Source organism: Elephantulus edwardii, unplaced genomic scaffold, assembly GCF_000299155.1.
Source record: "Elephantulus edwardii isolate Elephantulus edwardi_28Jun2011 unplaced genomic scaffold, EleEdw1.0 scaffold00190, whole genome shotgun sequence".
Classification (NCBI taxonomy): Eukaryota; Metazoa; Chordata; class Mammalia; order Macroscelidea; family Macroscelididae; genus Elephantulus; species Elephantulus edwardii.
In genome coordinates this window covers 6,244,331-6,269,143 of record NW_006399940.1, presented here as the reverse complement: position 1 = coordinate 6,269,143, position 24,813 = coordinate 6,244,331, and the positions used below count along the sequence as shown (strand labels likewise).

General features: G+C 36.6%; 1 protein-coding gene across 1 annotated transcript in view; it reads left to right on the top strand.

Moving 5' to 3' along the window:
- LOC102852034 (cystathionine gamma-lyase-like) overlaps positions 1-24,813 on the top strand; it is a 39,429-nt gene that overhangs the window by 4,615 nt on the left and 10,001 nt on the right. Inside the window, exons 2-10 of the mRNA XM_006896784.1 lie at positions 893-974; positions 6,102-6,197; positions 8,196-8,305; positions 10,548-10,679; positions 14,879-14,936; positions 15,556-15,633; positions 20,179-20,331; positions 22,154-22,275; positions 24,547-24,599. Of these exons, the coding sequence (XP_006896846.1) occupies positions 893-974; positions 6,102-6,197; positions 8,196-8,305; positions 10,548-10,679; positions 14,879-14,936; positions 15,556-15,633; positions 20,179-20,331; positions 22,154-22,275; positions 24,547-24,599 (884 nt within the window). The remainder of the gene's footprint in view (positions 1-892; positions 975-6,101; positions 6,198-8,195; positions 8,306-10,547; positions 10,680-14,878; positions 14,937-15,555; positions 15,634-20,178; positions 20,332-22,153; positions 22,276-24,546; positions 24,600-24,813) is intronic.

Below are 24,813 nucleotides of genomic sequence, written 5' to 3'. Positions count from 1 at the left end.
ACTCTTGTGTTAAGATTTGCAGCCTTGGATGGGGATGGTTAATGTGAGTTGGAATTGACCTGATACCAGTGGGGTTTGTTTGTTTTTATGAGCACAGCTAGTATATGCCATACATGGAAAAGAAATCTAATACAAATTTTAATAAGTATTAAATACAGCTGTCTCACTAAAAAAATACTCCTTATTTTTTGACGAACTAAAATCTGAATTTTGAGCATTTAAAGAATTTGGTTTTATAACTCCACATCCCTCAATGCAGGCTGACCAAACCTTTGCATTACTTATTTCTTAGTAACTTCAACACAGATTTGGAGTTAGGCTCTCTGTTATCTCGTGGGCTCCCCTTCCTCCTGATGTCTCTAGAAGAGTGGGTGAAGAAGGCTAAAAATAATAATACTAGAAATTAAGACTAATGGACTCAGGTATATCATAGACGGTAAGGATGCCACAGAATTGGGCAAGGTTCAGATCTATTGTTCATACTTGTTCAAGTCATACTTGATTCAATGGTACCTAACAACAACAGCAACAATAAAGACTATCATATACTTAGTGGTTACCATTTCCTAGACACCATACAAAGAATTTATTACACATTCTCTCATTTTATTCTCAGAAAGATTTACATAGTGCATAGTGCTAGCATTTTCATTTTACAGTAATTGAAATTAACAGCTTTTAATTGGCCTCTATAGAATTGTGGTCCAGTTTGAATGACTTCTGAGTCTCTTTATATTGCTATAGCCATACACTGTCAGGGTATGGCATGACATGATAAAATAATGGAATTTTTTTTAATGGCAAGATGATCCTTAGGTTAATTGTGGAGATGGCTATGTTAAGACTCTGATAGTAAAGTCTCTTTGGATGAACTCTGTCTTCTGTTCTACAGGGTTTTGAATATAGCCGTTCTGGAAATCCCACAAGGAATTGCCTGGAGAAAGCAGTGGCAGCACTGGATGGGGCTCAGTACAGTAAGTACTTTACATTTCAAGGCTTTAAAGTTTAGAATTCATCTTAAACATATAAAGAAAATTCTAGAGGCACAGATTATAGAAGTATAAGAAAATAAAGATTGTTGCCATCATGTCAATTAAGAGTCTTGGTGGCCTCATTTATGACAGATTAAAACTGCTTCATTAAATTTTCTCATCACCATTGCTTTTCTTTCATCATACCTCTGGGTAGGTTTATACTGCCAGCTTCAGTCCAAAGCAAACCACCGCAGGATGTTCACCTGTGTTTTAGAGACTATGTAAAGATGTTTGACTGTGTGGATCATAACTAACTATGGATAATATTCCAAAGAATAGTAATTCCACAACTCTTAACTGTGCTCTTGCGGAACTTGCACGTAGTTCAAGAAGCAGTCATTTGAATAAAATAAGCAATACATTTTGAGCAGTGGTTGAAAATCAGGAAAGGTGTGTGTCAAGATTGTAGTTTGCACCATACTTAGTCAAGCTGTATGCTGAACAGTAATTGAGAAGATGGACTGTGAAGAAGAAAGTGGCATCGGGATTGGAGGAGGAGTCATCAACAACCTCTGCTATGTAGATTACACAGCTTGCTTGCAGAAGGTGAAGAAGACTTGAAATACTGATGAAGATTAAGATTATAGCCTTCAAAATGGATTGCGCCTCAACAAAACAAAATCCTCACAACTGGATCAATGAGCAAAATCAAGATAAATGGACTAAAAAGATTGACATTGTCAAGGGTTTGATTTTACTTGCATTCACAGTCAGTACCCATGGAAACACTAGCCAGGAAAGCAAATGGTGTTATTGGACATATATCTACTACAAAAGACCTGTTAGAAGTGTTAAAGATGTCATTTTGAAGATGAAGGTATGTGTAACTGAAAATATAATTGTTTCCGTTGTCTCATAAGCATGCAAAAGTTATACAGCAAATGAGGAAGACAAATGTAGTGCTTTTAATTTTGCATTGGTGAAGAATATATCATATATGATGGACTGCTGGAACACTGGACAGATTTTTCTCAGAAGAAGTATACCTAGAATATTCATTAGAATAGAGGATGGCAAAAAATTTGTCTCTCCCATGCTTTGGACATTTCATCAGGAAGGACCAATCTCTGGAGAAAGGTATCATATTTGGTCAGAGAAAAAGAAAAAAGACCCTTAAATATAGTAGCTATAACAGTAGTCTCAAGCATAGCAATAATTGTGAGGACAAAGCAAGACTAGGCAGTGTTTTGGTCTGTTGTCCATAGGATTGCTGAGAGTTGGGGCTACTTTGAGTTGAAGCTAACTTTAGAACACCTACAACAACAACATCATCATCAACAACAACAACAAAGATCTTAAATAGTAGTTCAAAACTCTTATTCAATAAAACATTGAATCATTTGTTCAAAGTCTCACAGCTGATACAATGTGTATAGTGTGATTATCAGGTAAAAACAAATATGATTCGAGGTAGCATTTACTGTTTAAAAAAATCATACTGTTTACTATTATTATCATACTATTTAGAAATCATGAAGTATACTCTTCATCTGAAGCTGTCTCTATAAATAGATAAATATTAACTCAGTTTGAGTACCTGGCCTATGAGAATAAAAACTTTCCTACCCTCTGGTTCATTTGCTTTGATAATTTATGCCTGAAAGTAGTACCACAATAAATTTTTAAACAGCCAGGTGCCCTTGATAATGTGTTCTCAGAGATTAAGTATTAACTGTTTGAAACTGTTGGGTTTGTTTTTTTTTAAAGTAGACTACTAAGAAGGCACCTTTCATTCTCTCTGTGTGTGTGTGTATATTTAAAATCGTAGTTTATTGTGTTTTCAATGATATTTTACATAGCAATTTTGTTTCCTATTTAACAATTGCTACACAAATGTTCAGTGACATTAGCCACATTTTTCCACATTGTGTCGGTTTTCTCATTTATCCAGTTCTGATGCTTTATTTAAAGCCCTCTGCTTTCTCTGGCCCTTTACACTTTGATCTTTGCTTTAAAGTAATTATTGACTATTTGGTCTCATCGAGTTGTTTTGGTTTTTTTAAATTTTTTTTTTTTTTATTTTAACAAGTGCATTCGACTCACTGATCCTATTATTTATTACATGAGCCAACTTATTTAACCAAAAGGTGATTTTAAGGTAATTTTATGTCAAGATTTAAAGAGAATTTCAGGATGATAGTATTGGAGAATCCTCTTCTTACCTGGTCCGGAAAGTCTGTAAGAATTTGAGTTTGGTCCACATTTTTCTTCTTTTCTTTCAGGATTCATCTGTTGTGACGCTTAAGAAAATTAGTGATTGTTAGGCACTTTAAGATCTCAGGGTTGATGAAGCCATGGCTCAGGCAGATTGTTAGTCTAGTAGATTAGGTTTTGTTTTGAGTCTTTTGCTCCTAATGAGAACACGCTGATTATTTTATCTTATATTTACATGTATGTGCATATACAAATTGATTTTTATGTATGTATGTTTATATATATATGGTTGTTGTTAGGTGCTGTCAAGTTGAGTACGACTCATAGCGACCAAATGAACAAAAGATTTGAACTCTGTTCTCTCCTGTGCCATTCTCACACTTCCTGACACACAGAGCCCATTATAGCAGTCACCGTGTCAGTCCACCTGGTTGAGGGGCTTCTCCTTCACTGACCCTCTGCCCCTCCTAGCATCATGTCCTTCTCCAAGGAATAGCAACATGTCCAAAGTATGTGAGGTGAAGCTTCATCAGTCTTGTTTGCAAAGAGCACTGTGGCTGCACCCTCTATAAGACATCTGCTTGTTTTCTTGTCCCTCCATGAGATTTTCAGCGCTCCTCTCCAACACAACAGCTTAAAGACATGAATTCTTTTTCTGTCACATGACTCTTTTGGGGGGGGGGCTGAGTACACTGTATTTTACTGAAGGTACATGACAAGATGGGCTTTCCAAGCCCCTCCCCTTTCTCAGGGGGATTTGATAGAAACTTGTGTCAAGGATGTGAGATTCTCAGTGTGTGGGAGGATCAAGTTGGGGCAGGGACTCCCCAGCAGCTGAGGGTCTCTCTCTCTTCTAGTGCTATTGCTGGGGCTGGTGGTCCAAGGGGCTCTTATTCTTTGGAGGCCATGTGAACCATGTGAATCAGGTCAACCACCTGGTTGCTGTAGCCAAATTCATTGTCATACCAGGAAATGAGTCTGACAAAGTGGTCGTTCAGAGCAATGCCAGTCCTAGCATCAAAGGTGGAAGAGTGGGTGTCACTATTAAAGTCACAGGAGACAACCTGGTCTTCAGTGTATCCCAGGATGCCCTTGTGGGGCCCTTCTGATGCCTGCTTTACTACTTTCTTGATGTCATCATATTTGGCAGCTTTCTACAGACACCAGGTCAGGTCCACAACTGACACATTGGGGATGGGGACACGGAAAGCCATGCTGGTAAGTTTCCCATTCAGTTCAGGGATGACCTTGCCCACAGCCTTGGAAGCACCAATAGGTGCAGAGATGATGTTCTGGGCAGCTCCATGGCCATCACGCCACAGATTTCTAGAGGGGCCATCCACAGTCTTCTGGGTGGCAGTGATGGCATGGACTACAATGCCGAAGTTGTCATGGATGACCTTGGCCAGGGGAGCCAAGCAGTGTGGTTCAGGAGGCATTGCTGACAATTTTGAGAGAGTTGTCATACTTTTCATGGTTCATGCCCATCATAAACATGTGGACATCGGCAGAAGGAGAAGAGATGATTACCTGTTTGGCACCACCCTTCAAGTGAGTCCCAGCCTTCTTCAAGGTTGTGAAGACCCCAGTGGACTCCATAATATTTTCAGCACCAGCATCAGCCCACTTGATGTTGGTGGGATCTCATTCCTGGAAGATAGTGATGGCTTTCCCATTAATTACTAGCTTCCCAATCTCAGCCTTGACAGTGCCGTTGAACTTGCCATGGGTGGAATCATATTGGAACATATAGACCATGTAGTTGAGGTCAATGAAGGGACATTGATGGTGACAACATCCACTTTGCCAGAGTTAAAAGCAGCCCTGGTGACCAGACGCTCAATGCAGCCAAATCCCTTTACTTCGACCTTCACCATCATGTCTCAGTGATGCGGTTGAGGCTGCACGAGAAGAGAGTGCAATCTGGATTGAAAAGGAGCAGAGAGAGCCTCACATGACATTTTTATGGTCATTATGTTAAATAAGTCAGAGTAGTGAATAGAAAATGAGAGTCTATGTGTCCATAATCATCAAATAAACTTATCAGCCACATCACAGTTGTGATTTCGGGTTTTGTTAAGGTATTTCCAGAGTTGCATATTCATGTAATTAATCAGTGAAATGTATCTTGGCTCCATTCTGTAAGATTGAAATGTCTTTAGAGTTTTATATTTTTATTCCAATGTAATTGATACTAGGCCTTTTAGGATACAATTCTTGTTAAGAATTGGCTCCTGGGACTTAGTGGGTGAGGAGTTGTTCTGCCAACCCAGAAGCAGATCAGTTGAATCTACCCGCTACTCCAAAGGAGAAAGATGGACAGTCTCTTCCCATGAGGTTGAAAATGTCTGAAAAATCTGCTGGGAGATCAGCAGTTAGTTTTGACTTGATGGCACATAACAACAACAACAACAACAACGAGCTATTTCCTCAGAGTGTTTCAGAGAAATGTTATAACCAAGATAAAATTTATGCAACACAGAAGCATCTGTCTATGGTACATTTGTTACTTAGAAGACATTAATTTTTTAAATAGAAAGGAAGATTCTGTAGTGATACCAGTCACATGACATCTGAAGACTCACAATTGGTGGTTTTCCTATCAACAGAAAGGGAGAGAGAAAAATGCTTTTTAATAGATGCTGGCGTAGACTAATGTGGGCTTGATTAGTTGAGCTCAGAAATAGATCACTAGGCTTTTCCTCTTATCCCATTTAGTCTGGAAGCTCACCTGGAGCTTTTTCAGCATCATAGTAACACCCATGCCTCCCCTGGCTGATGGGACTACTGTACATGAGAGCCATCAGCTGGGAATTGAACTCTGTTCTTTTGTTTGGAAGCTGAGACTCTACCATTAAGCCTTAATCTGGCTTTTTTGATTACTCTAACTTATTTTTTTTTTTGTTGTTTTAGGTTTGGCCTTTGCTTCAGGTTTAGCAGCAACTGTGACTATCACTCATCTTTTAAAAGCAGGAGACGAAATTATTTGTATGGATGATGTATATGGAGGTAGGTGATTCTTCTTGTTCATATCATGTCAACTGATACACCCCACCCCAATTTATATTTAAGAAAAATAGAGTCCTGAATTATATTGATAATATTTATAGTATCTGTTGTTTATTAGTTTTAAAATTGTGATGAGAACTTTAATACTAGCTCAGACTTAGCAAAGAAGGAATAGAAATACTTAGGATTATGCTTTTATGAAAAGAGATTGCTTAATTTACAGAGCTTCTGGAATGAGTCATAGAACTTGAGGAACTTTAAGACATATTTTGTGTTATAGGGGACAGTTTTAAAAAGAAATGTGGTGTTGGAGAAGAGTCCTGAATATTCTATGGATCTCCAAAAGAACAGATAAAGAGCAGGTTTTAGAGAAAGTGCAACCAGAGTGCTCCTTAGAGGCAGGGATAGAGAAGCTTTTTCTCATACTTTGGGCATGTTATTGAAAGTGACTATTCTTTGGATAAGGGCGTCATGCTTAAAAGAGTGGCGAGTCAGTGAAAAAGAAGGTCACCTTCATGATAGGGATTGATACAGTGACTGTGGGAATGGGCTCAAGTGTGTCAGGGATGATGAGGAAGACAGCACAGTACAAGATAGGATTTAGATTTGTTGTTCATAGGCTCACTAAGGGTCATATGCAACTTTACAATACCAAAGAACCACCATAACAATATAGTTTAAGCCTTTTAAATCTTGCAATGAAGATGAGTTGTAATATAGGCCGTTCTTAAAGCAATTAATCCTACCAACTTTTCTTTCTTTGCTTTTTTTGGGAAAACTTTGGAATCTTTTGAGAGCCATTGCTACCTTCTTTTGACAAATGTGTTTAGGACTATACACACCACATTTAATATTTCATAGATTGACTCCTTGAAACCCATCATGATTTCAAATTATAGAGCTTCTCTTCTAAAGCACTCAAATCTGTTTAGAATAGTGAGTAGACCAGCAAATAGACTTACCCATACCTTTAAGCAGGATTAATTTTCATGTTCAAAACAACAAAGAGTATTATAAATATACACATATGTGCTAAATTCTCCAAAGTAATAAAACCATCTGAAAGAATGTTATTATTTTATATATCTCCTATCTGAACAAAATGTTAAATTTGAAAATTCATTGAAGTATTAATCTCTTTTATTAATTCTATGTTCTGTATCAGATATGTATACATGCTTTGTATTTTAACCTAAGTTTTACTAGTTTATTGACTTGAAATAATAGAAATCCTGACCTTTACTTACAGTGAATGTAGAGCCTTATGAGAACCTAAAGGCAAATATAGATTTAAATTCCTGAAAAATGCTGAGTCTTTTAAACAATTCTTTATACTTTTTATAAAATCTCCTATTAACCAGGATTGATCTTCATAATATAAAAAAAATCCAGTATATCTTTGATTATTAAGTTTTTTGGCTGAACACCTTAAAAGTTTGCATATATCAAAATGAAAAGCAGACACAATTTATAAAAAAATGTTTCTAAAGTGAATTATTTGTCTTTTCATTTAAAATTCTAGTGGTTTGATTTGCATGGTCTCATTTTATATATTAAATCAGAGTCACACAACAAAAAGTTAAGAAACTACCAAATGATATCTAACAAATTATTTTACCAAGGTACATTCAGAATAGAAATTTATTTTAAACATTTTATAGACATTGTTTAATTTATTTTAGATTTGGGTAGGAAGGAATTGTTAACAATGATACTAATTTTTCAGAGAACACATTCCTTAATGTTGAAATATATATTTTAAAAATATTTTCTTTTGGAGTGGATACCAGGTGAGTTTTATTTGACTCTTGAACCTTTGCTCTAAAATCCAAGAATTATATTCTTTACAATGCAAGATAGCAAAACTATTTTATCCAAACTAAAATTGCATTTACTTGATATATTTATTTCTTGAATTTTTACAATTTTGTACCTATTGAGAACAAAATTTTTTTAGTACAGTGTTTTCCATTTTAGCTTGATTCTTTTCTGCTTCAGGTACCAACAGGTACTTCAGGCAGGTGGCATCAGAATTTGGATTGAAGATTTCTTTTGTTGATTGTTCCAAACCCAAACTGCTAGAGGCAGCAATTACACCAGAAACTAAGGTACTATTTTGGTTTCTCTATTTGCTCTATAATGCTTAGTTTCCAGCCTTCCTTTTTACTACAGGGCAATTTAAATTGAAACAAACATTTTATTTAAAGACCTTGGAATCAGTCAACCAGATTAAGATAGATTTGGTATCTCCCAGATCTAATTGTTAAGTAGCTGAATTCTGGATACTAACTGTTATACTTGATATTTTGTCTTGGGGGAATTGATTTAAGTCATTTTCTTCATTTGAAGATTGAATTATACTACCAGTTTTATGGAAAGGTGAAAATCTAATGAGATAATGTATCTAAAATGCTACCTGAGACTTGATAATTGTTAAAACATTTGTTAGCAGAGAGGGTGTAACTCTTTAGCTGCTTTACTGAACTAGTGTTGGTAACTAGAAGTCATTCCAGGGATTATAGAAAAGGAAGCTTGCAAGCTCCCATCCCTACACGCAGTGGTGTTTTAAGGGTCTACAGGAATACTTCAGCTAAGTATATTAGAAATGGGAATAGGGCACAAGCAATCTCTAGCTTCTATCCTGGGAAGCTTGTGTGCTGCCGGAAGGTGTTTTGTGTCTCAGTGAATGGCATATGTGATATTCTTTCTTGAAACCTCATTTAAATTCTGAATGTGTGCTGAAGGACCAGTGCCTTTTATAAGGCAGCCTTTCCCAACTTTTTGCTAATGATTAAAAGGTTTGAAAGATTTTGTTGCAGTGGATGCTGAAGAATCTTTTTAAATACAAATAATTACTTTGGATGTTACCACGGGGATATGCTTTCAGGTGATTTTGGTTTGCTTTAAAAATAGCTTATTTATTTTACTGGAGGGAGAAGGCAGTTATTAAAATTCTTGATCTGAGTCTAAGGAAGGAAAGCAAATATTAAGCCCTTCCAATAGAAGCTCTTTATTGACTTGAGTTAATACCCCTGGATTAGATCTGGCTTCTCATTTGAAATAGAATTTTAAAAAGTCTGTGTTGGAACTATCCTTTAAAAAATTATTTTTTAATTTACTATATGTGAGATGAATACATCTTCACCCAGGAATAATTTTTACAGATTCTTTAAATAAGTCAGTATTCTCATAAGCTATACATTATTTTAACCACCTTACTTTTCTGCAGTAAAACTCGAGAGATTATTAAACATTATTAAAGTAGATCTCTTCCTCATTTATATAGCTGATAAAAAAATTAGCTCTTTTAAAAAGAAAGTTGTAGATAATGTAACTCAATGCAGTGCTATCTCATATAGCAGTATTTTCTTCATTCTTTTCAATAATTGTTGAACTCTGCTATCTACCTGAAATGTGCTAGGTTTTAGGGATATGCAACTGATTATGGTACAGTCACATTTTTTAACTGAGAAAGCTAGTTTTTCTGTTGTTTGTGCCCCTTTTCTCCTTTGCTCTAGAACTTTTGCTCTTCCTCAAGTCCCTGGTATATAATTATATAGCATCATCATAAAGAGTCCTGGTAACACATTGGTCAAAAAAATTAGTGTGCTGGCCGAAAGTTTGGAAGTTCAGGCAATCTGCTTCTGTAAACAAAGCCTTGGAAACCCTATGGGCAGTTCAACGTTATCCTATGAAATTCAAGTGAATTGGAATCAACTAGATGGTAGTGGTTTTGGTTTTAGGTTTCAGTCCTTAGAAAGGAGCCCTGTGGTCCAGGGGTTAGATGCTTTGCTGCTAGTCCAGAGGTCATCCTTTTGATGACCACCAGCAGTTCTTTGAAAGATAAGAGCTAGTAATCTGCTTCTATAAAGATTTAAAGCCAAGTAAGCCTTACAGAGTATTTCTGCTCTGTCATGAATGTGATGTTGCTAAGAGTTGGAGTAGAATGTATGGTATGACACAAGCACAGTCCATCAAGATCATTTAAATTACTATCAAGAATATTTTAGCCATCATAGGGATCTGTTCAATGAAGACTCTAGAATGGAACCTTATATCTAATCTATGATATTTTCCATATATGTACATTCCCTCTTGATCTTTATGATAATCTATATAGTAATTATTATTAATGCCATTTTCAGATGAAGAATTTGCTGAACAGAGGTGATAAATTATGTATTGTGGGGTTCTAGAGGTGTGCGGGAAAGGCTGGGATTCAAACTGAAACGTACATTTTCGTATTCCAAACATTTTGTTTTTAGTGTAGTTCCCAGATTGTTAGAATATATAAGACGTATATATGTAAAGCATGTTTGTACAGACTCTCATAGACTGAATTGTTTTCAGCTTGTTTGGCTTGAAACCCCCACGAATCCCACATTGAAGATAATTGACATCGAAGCCTGTGCACATATTGTCCATAAACATAGAGATATTATTTTGGTCGTGGATAACACTTTTATGTCGGCATATTTCCAAGTAAGTGAAAATTTTAAAAAAAATTTACATGCTTAGATGACTTTGCAGATAGCTGTAATTAGGAAAGGAAGGACTAATTTATTTTAAAAGCATTATCAAACTCATGAAATGCAATCTTAGCTATGGGTGAGACACAGAGTTAAGTTGGCATCTTTTCTTTAGTCATATGGTAATATTTCATATGGTACTTTATGTTTTTAAAGTTTTCTTTCAATTAAACTTTTAGGTTCTCTTAGAACATGTGGTCTCTCAAGACATGATCTTTTCATGTATTTTCATCTGCCAATGCCTTTCAGTAGCAGCAATTTGTATCCTAATGTATTGGTTAAAATCTGTCACATTGTTTTCAATCACATCTCATGTACTTACGCATATACACACGTGCACACACATTTTTTTTTTTTTTTTGGTTTTGGGTGTTTTTTGTTGTTTGGTTTTTTTTTTTAAATGCACAAAACCCTGGCTAAGCTTTCTACAAATAAAAGAAAAAGAAAAGTTACCTCAGTGACATCTCAGTGTATGTTACACATTATTTTTACATTTCTCTTTTTCTAATTTCTTTTCCCTCAGTACTTGGGAGGCTACACACAAAACTTTGCATCTTTACTTTGTAGTAAGAATTCTTTTACTGTTTTATGTTGCAGTTGTCTGTACAGTGAAACCTGTGTAAGGCAGAAACCTGTCAGATAAGGAAAACTCAAACATATTCTACAAAAATAAGCAGTAGAAAGGTGGTTAGAAAAAAAAAGTAAAGGAAGGTGGTTAGAGTGTACTCTATCAAAGATGGAACAAAGATCCCGAAAAACAAGGCGGTCCTGTTTGCCAGCTCTCACAGACTCCACTCAATGTATCTCTTCCTACGTACCCATCTTCGTACATTGTCCTAATCCGCCCACATATCCCTTGTGCTTTTGCTTAATTCTTCTTCCCTCCTACTTTTCTTTTTTTCCTTTTAATAGGCTATTTTGGTATCTTTCTAAAGATAACCCTTTGTCTGACTTTTCCTGGATGTTCTTACTCCCTCTCTCCAGAATAACCTAACTCTGTTTCCTTTCCTTCTGTTCTTCTTCCTGCTTGTACTGGGATCATTCTTCTACACTTCCTGTAGTTCATATTTATTCCTCAGGCTTCCTGAAGGCCCTCGTTCATCTCCAGTTCTTCATTTATGCAGTTGTTTATAAGCTCAGTTGTTGACATGGCCGCAGCGGTGGTGGGGCTTGAAATTGACTCAAGCTGCTGCCTTCCATGACTGATAGATTTCCTGGTAGTTTGGGTCATCCTGTTCTTTATTTTTTCTGAAGGCACTAACATGTTTTATTTTCCTTTCCTGAATTAAAGTTCCTAAACATTTTAAATTCAGAACTTTTAGGACCCATTTACCTGTAGTTTGCTAATCTTTAAATGCTACCTATGCCAGGTAAAATAATCTGTTTCCAAGTGAAAATCCCCTGGCATCCTGCATTTCGAGCAGGTGACTTTCATTGTTAAGAGTCTTTATTCCATCTCCATAGGTCAGATTCTGCCTCCATCAGACCAGTTTATATGTCAAAGGATGTTTTTAGCTGAGTCACAGTGAGTCCTGTGTATTCTCAAAGAGAGTACATGAATTTTTTTTTTTTTCCTTCTCTCCTGGACCTGCCCAGGTTACTCATCAGGCCTGGCCCTCTTTCTCCTGGCATCATTTTTGAAATAGTTTTCATTTTTCTGCCTGTCTGAAGCCCACATCACATTCCTTCTGTTTGATATTAAATTGACTTGATCTTGGTTTGGATTCTTTCCAGCATAATTAATCAGAACCACACTTTTTCTTGGTATCCATTGTCTGCTACATATATGGATTTCACAAAGCAAATATGCTCCGGAAAAGGTCCTTACTTTGTCACCTCATGAGAAGTGGATATGTTCTCTTTCTTCGCTGTCTTTGTCTTCTGGACTTCTGTAAGTCTCACGCCAGTGCAGAGGAGAGTTTCTGAGTCAAGCTGTGTAGATGTGAATTCAGACTGCACCAACTTTTCTGTCTAAATGATCTTTTCATGTTCTTTAGTCTTTTCTCACTATAAAATGAGAGTAATGAAGTACTGATTTTATTGGTACATGTTTCTCCATGGGGTTATATATTTAGCATGACTCCATACCCACTTCTCTTTGACCACAGCATTAGAAAAGACTTTAAATAGACATTAGAGTTAGAAGAGATTTTAAAAAGTTTGACCCCAGAGATAAATACATGTGTAGAGAGTGCTTTAGGCAATACTGTATTTTAAATATCCTAGATGGAAAGAATATGTAGCTCTCACACTCAAACACAAATACCTTCCAAAGATTTCCAAAAATGCTTTTAGTGTGTGTGTGTGTGTGTGTGTGTGTGTGTGTGTGTGTGTTCCCAAGACCTTCCAGACTCACTCACACAGGCACATACATAAACACACGTAATTTTATTTTAAAGAGAATGCAAAAAAATTTTATTATCATTGTTTGGTGAATAACTTGATTAATTGATATAAAGAAAAACATTTTAAGACACAGAAAAACTAGATGGAAGAAAACCCAAATGGCTTTCTTCTTGGTAAATCTAATATAATACTCATTAAAAATCTTGGCAAACCAAGTGTGAATACTCACAGCATGTAGTGTTAGGTTGAAATGATTGAAAACCACAACAGATTAGTCTCAAGCTTATTTATGTAAGAATTGCTGAGTGTTTATGTGAATTATATGTTCAATTAGTAAAAAATGGCAATGTGTCTGCTATATATAATTTTTCCCCAAAACTCTTCTCTAGCATGACAGCCGAAAAGCATTATCTTTTTTCTTCTATTATCCTTATTCATTGTCTAGCTCTTCCCCCTTTTAAAAAAATTTATTATTAATTTCAGTAAAAATTTACAGAGACTTTGGATTTCCATTCATTCACTGTTGCACTTTTCTCCCCTTCCACCTTCCCCCCTAGTCCACTACCATCTTGGAAAAGTAAAAGACAAATTCTTTCATTGTTTTACAAGCCTTCCGCCCAGGTCTACTCCACCATGTAGCCTTTGCTCTAGACTCCTGTCATGACAAAAATACCTAATCACACATCCCTTTTAAACAGTTTTCTCCCTCATCTGTTTCAATGCAGTATGCATTATTGAACCCATCTTTCTCAGTCTCTCCCCAACCCCAAGGCCAGTCCTGTTTTACAACAGTGGCACCATGCAGTATTTGTCCTTTTGTGACTGAGATATTTCACTCAGCGTAATGTCCTCCAGAGTCACCCATTTTGAATAATATTGCATGAGTTCCTTGTTATTCAACACAGCATAGTATTCCATTGTGTGAATATACCACAGCTTCTCTATCCATTCTTTTGTTGATGGGCACTTAGGTTGTTTCCAACTCCTGGTTATTGTGAACAAAGCCACGATAAACAAAGATGTGCATATATCTGCTTGGGTGTCAGTTATGGTCTCTTTGGGGTATATTCCCAGTAGTGGAATTGCTGAGTCAAATAGTATCTCTATTTGTAACTTTTTGAGAAAGCGCCATATGGCCTTCCACAGTGGTTGTACCATTTTACACTCCCACCAACAGTGAATAAGGGTTCCAGTTTCTCCACAACCTCGCCAACATTTATTGCTTGTTGTTCTGTTAAATTTTGCTATTCTGACAGGGGTGAGATGATATCTCATAGTTGTTTTATGTATATAATAAATGTAAAGTCTGTAAATAAACCGGAACACTGGTAGCATAGTCTGTAGGAAGTTGTACTGCTAACCCAATGTGACATCTCTCTAGTGGTTCAGATCCAACAGTGGGTTCCTTGGGGAAAAACAGGCAATCTCTTGTGTGATTTATAGCCTCTGAAAACCTGTTGGAGGGTCAGCTATGAGTCAGCTCCAACATGATGACAATGAGTTGAATTTGAAATAAACAGATTCAGGAGACTTGTTGACCTCAATATTTCTCCTGTTTCTCCATAATTGTGTCTTTAGTTTGAATATTGAATCCGGTACTCTATATTTTTATTTTGTGGGAGGAAGAAAAGGGGACGATATTATCAGAGGTCCTGGAAAATCTTAAGGCATATTTATTTTTGAAAAGTTAGTACAAACTAGAGTTGAGAATAGAATTGGAAACAGCAAATAGATAAGTACTATAGCATATTTATAAAGGATTGTTGTTTAAAATAATAAAATAAACCAAACATTTATTCCTTTCAGCGGCCTTTGTCTCTGGGAGCTGATATTTGTATGTATTCAGCAACAAAATATATGAATGGTAAGATAAGCACAGTCTGCCTATACTTTGGGTGTTCCTTTATATGGGAAAGGGAAGGTAGCATAGAGCTTGACATTTTAGCTCCTTTTCTTATATTCTTAATCAGATTTTCTTTGCTTTATGTAGAAAGAAAAAAAAAACTGCTGTGATTAAACATGGCATACGCTTACAGCAGAAAACTATTTTTATATGATTATATGTATTTTTTAAGATTATATTTTTAACTGGATGACATTTTAAAAAGAAACATTTACTTTTCATTTTAAAAAAAAATTATTGTTTAAGTATAACTTTTGCTACTATTAAGTGGATCGAATTTTCTTAACCTTACTTTTATAGAACTTTTTCTTTGAGGGGGGGTGTCCTGGTGATGTAGTCTGTAGGGAACTGCACTGCAAATAAGAAGGCTGAGCCTCTGATGATTCATTTTGTAGGAGAAAGATGGGCAGTCTCTTGTGTATACTAACACCTCTGAAAATCCACTGGAGGGTCAGCTATGCATGATGCAATGGCAACGGCTTTGACTTTTTCTTTGAGAGTTTTTAAAAGTAAAAGTCACTTTAAAAAATATTTGAAAGTGAAATATAAACATCATTTTAACCCTTTTTGTTTGTTTCAGGGCACAGTGATGTTGTGATGGGTTTAGTGTCTCTTAATTCAGAAAATCTTCACAATAGGCTTCGTTTCTTGCAAAACTGTAAGTATTAAAAAAAAAAAATTGAGAGTCCTCTAGTCTCACAGGCATTTTTGATATTTACATTTCTATTGCTCCTTAGATACAAGCATGGTGAAACTTAGCTCACTTATTCTGGACATGTTATCAGATGGGCTAATTGTTGGTGATAACCTCATGCTGGGAAAGGTGGAGGTTCAGTGGAAGAGAGGACGACTGGTAAAATGGATTGGCACAGTGACTATAACACGGTGTTTGAACATGGTGGAAGTCGTAAGGCTGCCACAGATGGGCAAAATTCAGATTTGTTTTCTTAGGATTGGTATGAGTTTTTGTTGACTAAAATCAAATGGGCCAAACTAACTCAGCATTTCTTAAGCTGAAGGAACTGAAAAACAAATCCAAGCCATGAGTGGGGATACTTAAGGATGCTTTGGATAGGATGTTAAATGATCCAAGAAACATTAAAAGAATATGGAAGGAATATACAGAGTACCAGAAGGAATTGGCTGACAGAAAAATTTAATGAAATATTGTATGAGCAAGAGCCTGTGGTGATGAAGGAGGAAGTTCAAGTTGCTCTGAAAGAACTGGCAAAAAACAAGGCTCCAGGAGTTGATAGCATACCAGTTGACATATTTCAACAAGCAGAGGCTGCCCTGGAGGCGCTCACTAAGGTGTGCCAAGAAATCTGGAGGACAGCCATTTGGCCAACTGACTGGAAGAGATTGATATTTATTTCCATTCCAAACAAAGGTGACCCGACAAGAGTGTGGAAATTATTGAACAATATTAATATCATATGCAAACAAGATTCTGCTGAAAATTATCCAAAAATGACTGGAGCAACACGTCAACAGAGAACTGCCAGATGTGCAGGCTGAGTTTAGAAGAGGTTGTGGTACTAGGGATATTATAGGTAATGTTAGATGGATGTTGGCAGAAAGCAGAGAATACCAAAGGAATGTCTATCTATGCTTCATTGACTATGCAAAGGCTTTTGACTGTGTGGATCACAACAAGCTGTGGTTGACTCTGAGAAGAATGCGAATCCCAGAACATTTGATTGTGCTTATGCAAAACCTATGCTTGGACCAAGAGCTAGGAGACACTGCATGGTTCAAAATTGGGAAGGAGGTCTGCCAGGGATGTATTCTTCTCCATACCTTTTCAATCTGTATGTAGAACAGATCATCGAGATGCTAGGCTGTACGAGAAGGAATGTGGCATCAGGATTGGTGGAAGATTCATCAATAATCTGCATTATGCAGATGACACAACCCTATGTGCCGAAAGGGAAGAGGACCTGAAGCGCTTGCTGCAGAGGGTCAAGGACTGCAGTTTTCTTTCTTTTTTTTTTTTTTTGTCATTTTACTTTCATTTATTCATTTTTTTTGGCATTCTCCCTTTATTTATGTAGAGACCAATGAATTTTAGTAAATTTACTGTCAAAGTATAACTGATCAGGTTCATTCCTGCTCCAGATTTGGAATCTCACATTTTCACAATAAGCCCTAGCTTCTTTCACTGGGAAATGGTATTTAAGGATCACAACATGGGCACTAGAGGGCCTCATTTCTTTTTTTAATTTTTTTTTCTATATTTTATTAATTTTCATAAACATTTACAGAGATTTTGGGTTTCCATTCATTCCTTGTTGCACTATTCTCTCTACCCTCCTCCCAGTTTGTTCTTGTCCAAATGCCACAGTGCTTGTCAAAGCCAGTTCTGATTAATCTTCTTTGTCAGTGTGTCCTTTGCCATTCCCTATCACTCCTCCCTGAGAGAGACTTCACCCTGAGTCATAAGGAAAAGGGGATGGCGTATTCTCTTAGCTACTTCCTGCTGAAAAGGGACGCTGTGGGTTTCAGGGTGAAGATCTTCTCTCACTACTCCAAAGGGCCCCTCTGGCAGTAGGAAACACATAGACTATTATGGAGATTTATTTTGGAATTTAGATGCACTCAATTATTGATTGTGCTTGGCCGTACATGTTCATATCCTTGAAGATGCATCATGGGGGTGTTGCAACCTAGAAGACACAAGTTTGACTAACAAGTTATAAGTACATGAGTCCAAAAATTATGGAAAAGTAAAAGAAAAGATTCTTTCATTGTTTTACAAACCCTCCCCCAGGTCCCCTCCACCATGTAGCCCTCGCTCTAGTCTCCTGTGATGACAGAAATACCTAGTTATATATCTCTTTTAAACAGTTTTCTCCCTCCTCTGTTTCAGTGTAGTATACATTATTGAACCCATCTTACTCAGTCTCTGCCCAACCCCAAGGACAGTCCCATTCTACAACAGTGGCATCATGTAATATTTGTCCTTTTGTGACTGGGATATTTCACTCAGCATAATGTTCTCCAGAGTCAACCATTTTGAATAATATTCCATGAGTTCCTTGTTTTTTAATGCAGCATAGTATTCCATTGTGCGAATATACCACAGCTTCTCTAGCCATTCATTTGTTGATGGGCACTTAGGTTGTTTCCAACTCCTTGCTATTGTGAACTGCAGTTTTCAATACAGATTGAAGGTCAACATCAAGAAAACAAAGATTCTCACCACTGGGCCAATTATCAGTATGGATGATGAAGAGATTGAGATAATTAACAGTTTTAGTTTGCTTGGCTCCACAGTCAACACTCTTGGTACCAGTAGCCAGGAAATCAAGAGATGAATTGCACTGGGAAAGTCAGCTGTCAGGAACCTCTTCAGAGTACTGAAGAGCAACAACATCAGGCTGGAGACTAAGGTGTGCCTGATTTGGGTTATAGTCTTTGCATTTGCATGCTATGCATCAGAGAGCTGGACAGTGACTAGGGATGACAGAAAGAGAATTGATACCTTTGAGCTGTGGTGCTGGAGAAGAGCGTTGAATATACCATGGACTGCTAGGAGAACAAACAGGTTTGTCCTGAAGAGGGTGAAGCCGGGATGCTCCTTGGAGTCAAGGATTCTGAAGCTTCGTCTGACATACTTTGGGCAAGTTGCAAGGAGAAACCAGTCCTTGGAGATGGACACCATGATTGGGAGAGTGGAGGGATAGCGCAGGAGAGGAAGACCCTCAATGAGATGGATTGATTCCATGATTGGGTTAGTGGGAGTAGGTGTGTTGGAAACAGTGAGGTTGGCACAGGACAGAGTAAGGTTTAGGGCTCTTGTATATAGGGTTGCTATGAGTCGCAAGCAACTCGGCACATAACAATAACAACAATGGCATCTAACAATAACTAGGTGTTATAAAGTGATGGCATTACAGTATTTTGTGAATATATAAGAAATAGAGGGAAGTAGCTCTAATTTTTAGAGAAAGTTGAAAATTTTGAATTATAAAAATATAGTTAAAGCACACTTTTAAAGAAGATATTATGGCATAAGGAAAAGAGTAGTTTTCAAATCCATGTTAGTTTTGATCATATTTGGCAAAACTCAAGTAACTCTTTAGGTTTCAGACTTAATGAATGTTTTAACAACATTTTAAAAATAATAGTTTTCTTGTACTGTGCCTTCCATGTACTGTGTACTATTTTAATTAATAGTATATTTTATTATTGGAGTGATAGTTTTAAATAGTATTTAAGAGAAATTATTTAATTCAGCCGATGGCTAAACCATTTCCTGTTTATATTATTTGAGTTTTCTTAAGGCTAACAGTTGTGTTTTCTTTGGCTAAGGGTTCTATTTAAAGAAATTTATAGCTGACAAGGAAGATATAAACATAATTGGGGGATGAAAATATTCTTCTAGAAAATAGATATTGATGTAACAAAAAGTACTACAAAAAGAAATCAAAATCTATTGCTTTTTAAAATGACATTTTCTCTATAAAAAGAAATGATGCCAACACCTTGGAGATATGTGAAATGAGAGATTGCTTTAGGTAAAGATTAACTAGAAGGCTGAGTATAGCATTTAGTAGGATGGACACTGAACTGCTGTTTGTCTCCTTGTGTTCTAATACTTATAAAATAATTGTGGGGTTAAAGTGTGTGCCCTGTGTAATTTAATGAAAATCATAGACTGGTGGCCTAGTGGTAAGAAGCTGTGCCACAGTCCCAAAGGCACACAGTTTCAAATCCACCAGCTTCTCTGTAGAGAAGGACAAGAAATCTCCCATGTGATTAATTGCCTCTTAAAAAACAGGGGCATGCAACTCCAGGGCACATAACAACATTTACTCTAAAGAACTCTTTATGTTCATATCTTTGTATATTAAAACCAACTATCCAACCAAAAAACCCCAATATGTATCATAATAGAACTATGTGTACTCGATAGTTTTCAGTGCCTGCTGTTTTGAAAGCAAAATGCCAGTGTTTCTATTTAATTTCTTCTGAGTATTTGTATTTGATAATATATACCTTCCCCCTCCTATTTTAAAGGATATTTCTGATACATTTTATGCTTCATTCTTAGCCTTTTGATTTGATAAATTATTCCTTCTCAAACTCAAATATCGGCCTTTGTAGCTTCTTTGTCAAAGTTATAACAATGAAAACAAGAGCCATATTTTTCTGAATTGCCTCCTTCCATACAACTAATACAACATGTGTTCACTTGTAGCTCTTGGAGCAGTACCTTCTCCTCTTGACTGTTACCTCTGCAATCGAGGTCTAAAGACTCTGCAAATCCGAATGGAAAAGCATTTCGAAAATGGAATGGCAGTGGCTCGGTTTCTCGAAACTAATCCTCGAGTAGAAAAAGTTATTTTTCCTGGTATGTTAATCTGATATCTAAGCAGATATATCTTGAACTGGGAGTTTAAAGATTATTCTAAGCAAATTATTTATGTAGCATTTATTTATAAGTTGAGTGCTTCTCATATACTTTCAAGTTGTTTCTTTATTATTATACACTGCTTTGTGTCAACACTAAGGTGTTAAAGAAAATAACATTGTCTCGGACCTTATGCTGCCTGTAGTCTAGTGGATGCTTAAATGTTAGAAAACTAGCCGATAGTTTATACACAGCTTTTCTAAGATTGCAACATGGAATGTACTTTCCAGTTGATTGGCTTATAATGATCTTGCCAATCTAACATTTTGCATAATCTCTCCTTTTTATCTGATTGAGATTCTACCCAAGACAGACAGTTTGTCCTCATTAAAGTTCTTCTGAAGCTCTCACACTTTCTTTTTGAATTCCTTCATGTTTTCAAGATTTTGAAAGGTGTATGTGAAATTAGCAATGTTTAAATATAACCCTATGAATTTATTTCCCCAACCCTTTAAACTATGCTAGTCTAAATATCTAGGTAAATAATGTAGTTTCTTTAGGAATATATATATAAATACGTGGTCTTGGGTATATAAGAACATTTAGACTGGTCCTTGTCCCCAAGGAGCCAAATAAGCCAAGCAGAAACATATAGGAGATTAAATTATCTTGTTGGAATGATGGATGGTCAGAGAAATAGAGGAAGACACTCAGCAAAATGGATTGTAACAATGGGCTCAAGCGTATCTGAGATCTTGGGGATGACTCAGGATAGGGCAAAGTTCAGATCTGTTGTTCATAGGCTTTCTAAGAGTCTACTAAGCAGCGCCTAATACAACAACGTGTAAAGAGTAGTTGAAAGGTGTATTTTGAATGGCGAGAGGAATAAGAATTTGAGCTTGATACTGAAGAATGGACAACATTTGTAGGGCATGGACAAGGCATATCACATCTATTCAATACATATTTTATTACCTGTCAACAATGAGATAGACATGTATTATGGACTGAGGTAGTTATTAGCCAAAATACCAAAGATTTCTTTCCTGTGGAGCTTGTCCTGTGTTTTAGATATTATAGAAAGATATAATAATAAACCATGAATCTGCAAGGTGCATAGGTCAGAAGGCAGACTGTTCCAGGTTGAAGAAGAATGTGCATGTTCAGATGAGATGAGAGAGAACTTGGGGCTACAACACAGTGAGGGCAGAAAGGTCAGTCAAAATTAATCTGAAGCCAGGGGCCAGAACAAATGGGCGTGAATACAGCATTTATTGACATGATTAGGTTTCAAAGATCAGGTAGTAATCAGAAAATTGGCATTATGCGACAGTGAAATATAATTATATCATTATGTAAAAGCCAAATTACATAATTATACAAATGCCAAACCTCTAGGGATTGAGGCCCAGGCAGGTTGATACACAAGTTTAACCATTGCAACCAGTGTTAGGTTTGCCTCACCTCTATGGTTGTGCTCATTACTGTCACATCCTTAACACTCTGAACAGTTAGGGACTAGATTATTTTACTTTTGTCTTGAATATAAAATGTCAGGTAATGAGATAGTTGATAAGTAAGGAGTAGGTGCATAACACAAAGCTCTTTATGAAGTTCATTTGCAGTTTACTAAATGGGCTTGAGTATGGTAGACATCATGAGATTGACGGATAGGCCAGAATTCACATTGTTCATAGGGTCACTATGAGTTAAACTCGACTCGGCAGCACCTTACAACAACAACAAAGTGGACAGTGGGATTTTCCCCCCTTGAAATTACATGTTTGATGCTAACATAATACTTCTTATTCCTTGATTATAGGGCTCCCGTCTCATCCGCAGCATGAGCTGGCAAAGCGTCAGTGCACAGGTTGCCCAGGGATGATCACTTTCTATATTAAGGGCACTCTTCAGCATGCTGAGACTTTTCTCAAGAACTTAAAGGTAAAGTTTCATTAGAGCTTTTTAAGTTGAAGGGGAAGCTTACCTTTAAACCAAATCACACTTGTTCCCATTGAGTAAATTCAGACGCATGGTAACCCCATGTGTTATATGATATTTACTTTCTGTTCTGTAATCTTTATGGAGGTAGCTTGTCAGGGCTTTCTTTCATACCACTACTGCTGTTGTGTACCCTTGAGTTGGAACCAACCCGTAGCTGACCCACCAGTGGGTTTTCAGAGGCAGTAAATTGCGTGGAAAGAGATCCATTTTTCTCCCATTGAGCAGCTGGAGGATTCGAACCATGCCCCTTTAAGTTGGCAGCTCTATTTCTTACCACTAAGCCAGTAGAGCTATGTGTTAGCAATGAACATATACCATTTATACCACTAAGAGACCTTCTAAGACTGTCTTACAACATTTATTCTCTCTCCTATTCCTTTAAAAAAAAAAGATGGGATATTAAATTTTATATGCTCAGTTCACAAGGTCACATTAACCAACCTTTTTATCATGTAGATCGATGAGTCAAAACAGTATGAAGCAGTGGCACAGTACAGGTGTCTGAATATGTTCATTTCTTTAACTCACCATATGCTACAATCTGTTTGAGAAAGATGACATAGTCTAATGTAGTGATCATCACATTTATTTAAAATTGAATCCTCTAAATATGTTTTGTGAACCTTCAAAATATAGGTGTGATTAATGCATAATACAAAGTCTGCTTTCAAATCTAGTAACAGAGTAGCTTTCTAAATCTTCTAGTTTGCCAGGGCACGGGGTTGGGGAAGGGGAACTTTTTGTAATTGGTACCAACAGGAGGCAATCAAGTGAGAAGCCTGCATGACTCCATAAACTAGATTTACCTACAGTAGAAGCTCAGGCTTAAATATTACAGATCTAACCCTGGCTGGTGCAAACAGTTAATGTGCTCAGTTGTCAACGGAAAGGTTGTCAGTTTTGGTTCATCCAGAGGCACTTTGGAGGAGAAGCTTGGCAATGAGCTTCTGAAAAATCACTATTGAAAATCCTATTGAGCACATTCTATTGTGAAACATATCAGGTTGCCATGAGTAGAAATCTACACATCATGAGGAGGTAATAAATAGAATGTCTCTAGTTTGTTCATCTGTAATATCAGAAAGGTAGAAATCTATACCTAATTTAATGTAATTGTCCAAGATACTTTAAAAGCATTTATAAAATTCTGTTTATCATAACATTATAAATACTATTATATTTTGGGTTTTTTTCTTCTTACTTACCTAGAGGGGTAAGTGAATGCATTAACTTAAGAGATAATTACTAACAAAGTCACCTATGGCTTGGTTCCATCAGCAATACACAACAACAACAACAACACAACAAGCATATATAAGGGATCTCTGGTGTCTTAGTGGATAAGAAGTTCTGCTATCAATCCAAAGGCAGGCTGTTCAAATCCAGTGGTTATTCCTCAGAAGAAAAATGAGTGCAATTTCCAGCCTTTGAAAACTTACAGGAAGGTCATTGATGAGGCAGTTCTGACTCAACTGCTCATAACAACAACCACAGTACATCTATAATTGTGTAGATATTTGTTGTTGTTGTTGTGTGCCATCAAGTTGGAACCGATTCATAGCTGACCTTCCAATAGCTTTCCTGAGATAGTATATCACAAGGAAGGAGAGTTCACATTTTCCTCCTGTGGAGCAGCTAGTGGATTCGAACTGCATGCCTTCGGGATTGCAGCATGGCTTTTACCGCTAGACCACAAGAGCTCCTTTGTAGAGATTTTTATTTATAAGGTGATCACAGGACTAGCTCTCAAATACAAAATTCTTGGTTTTTAGAGCTCATGTTGCATAGTAAGAATAAGATCAAATCAGGAAGATATAAGGCATTCACTTTGACTTTCAGTTTACACATAATATATGTAATGGTGAAGTCATTGTTACAGATAGATTTTATCCTCATTTTATTCATAAACACTACTGTTCACTAGCCACTATGTTAGGCCCATTTTATTTAAAATGCTCATATTTAGGCAAACTCTGGTGGCCTAATGGCAAAAAGTGCAATCCCAGAGGTGCACCGTTCGAATCCACCAGATGCTCTGCTGGAGAAGGTGGGACAATCTCCTCCTGGACCAGTCAGATCTGATTTGATGGTACATACACATACAAATAATGATAAAATTAAAAAAAAATTAAAAGTAGTAAAATACTTATGTTTAGACTTTGGTATTTTTATTTTACTGTAAGACATAAATGTATGTTTTCTTTGCTGTAGCTATTTACTCTGGCTGAGAGCTTGGGAGGATATGAAAGTCTTGCTGAGCTTCCGTAAGTATATTTGTTTTTCTCAAAATCTAAACTTTGATGTCAGGTTTTTAATTTTGTTTTTGTTTCCTGAACATTTGATGGTGGCTTCAGTAAAAATTTACAGAGAAAATTGTTTCTCATTTGTTTCTCATTTACACACATTTTGTGTCATGACTTTAGTTCCAATCTCCTCAATGTAACAAGCACTCCATATCCTTCCTGGGTTCCTTCTTTC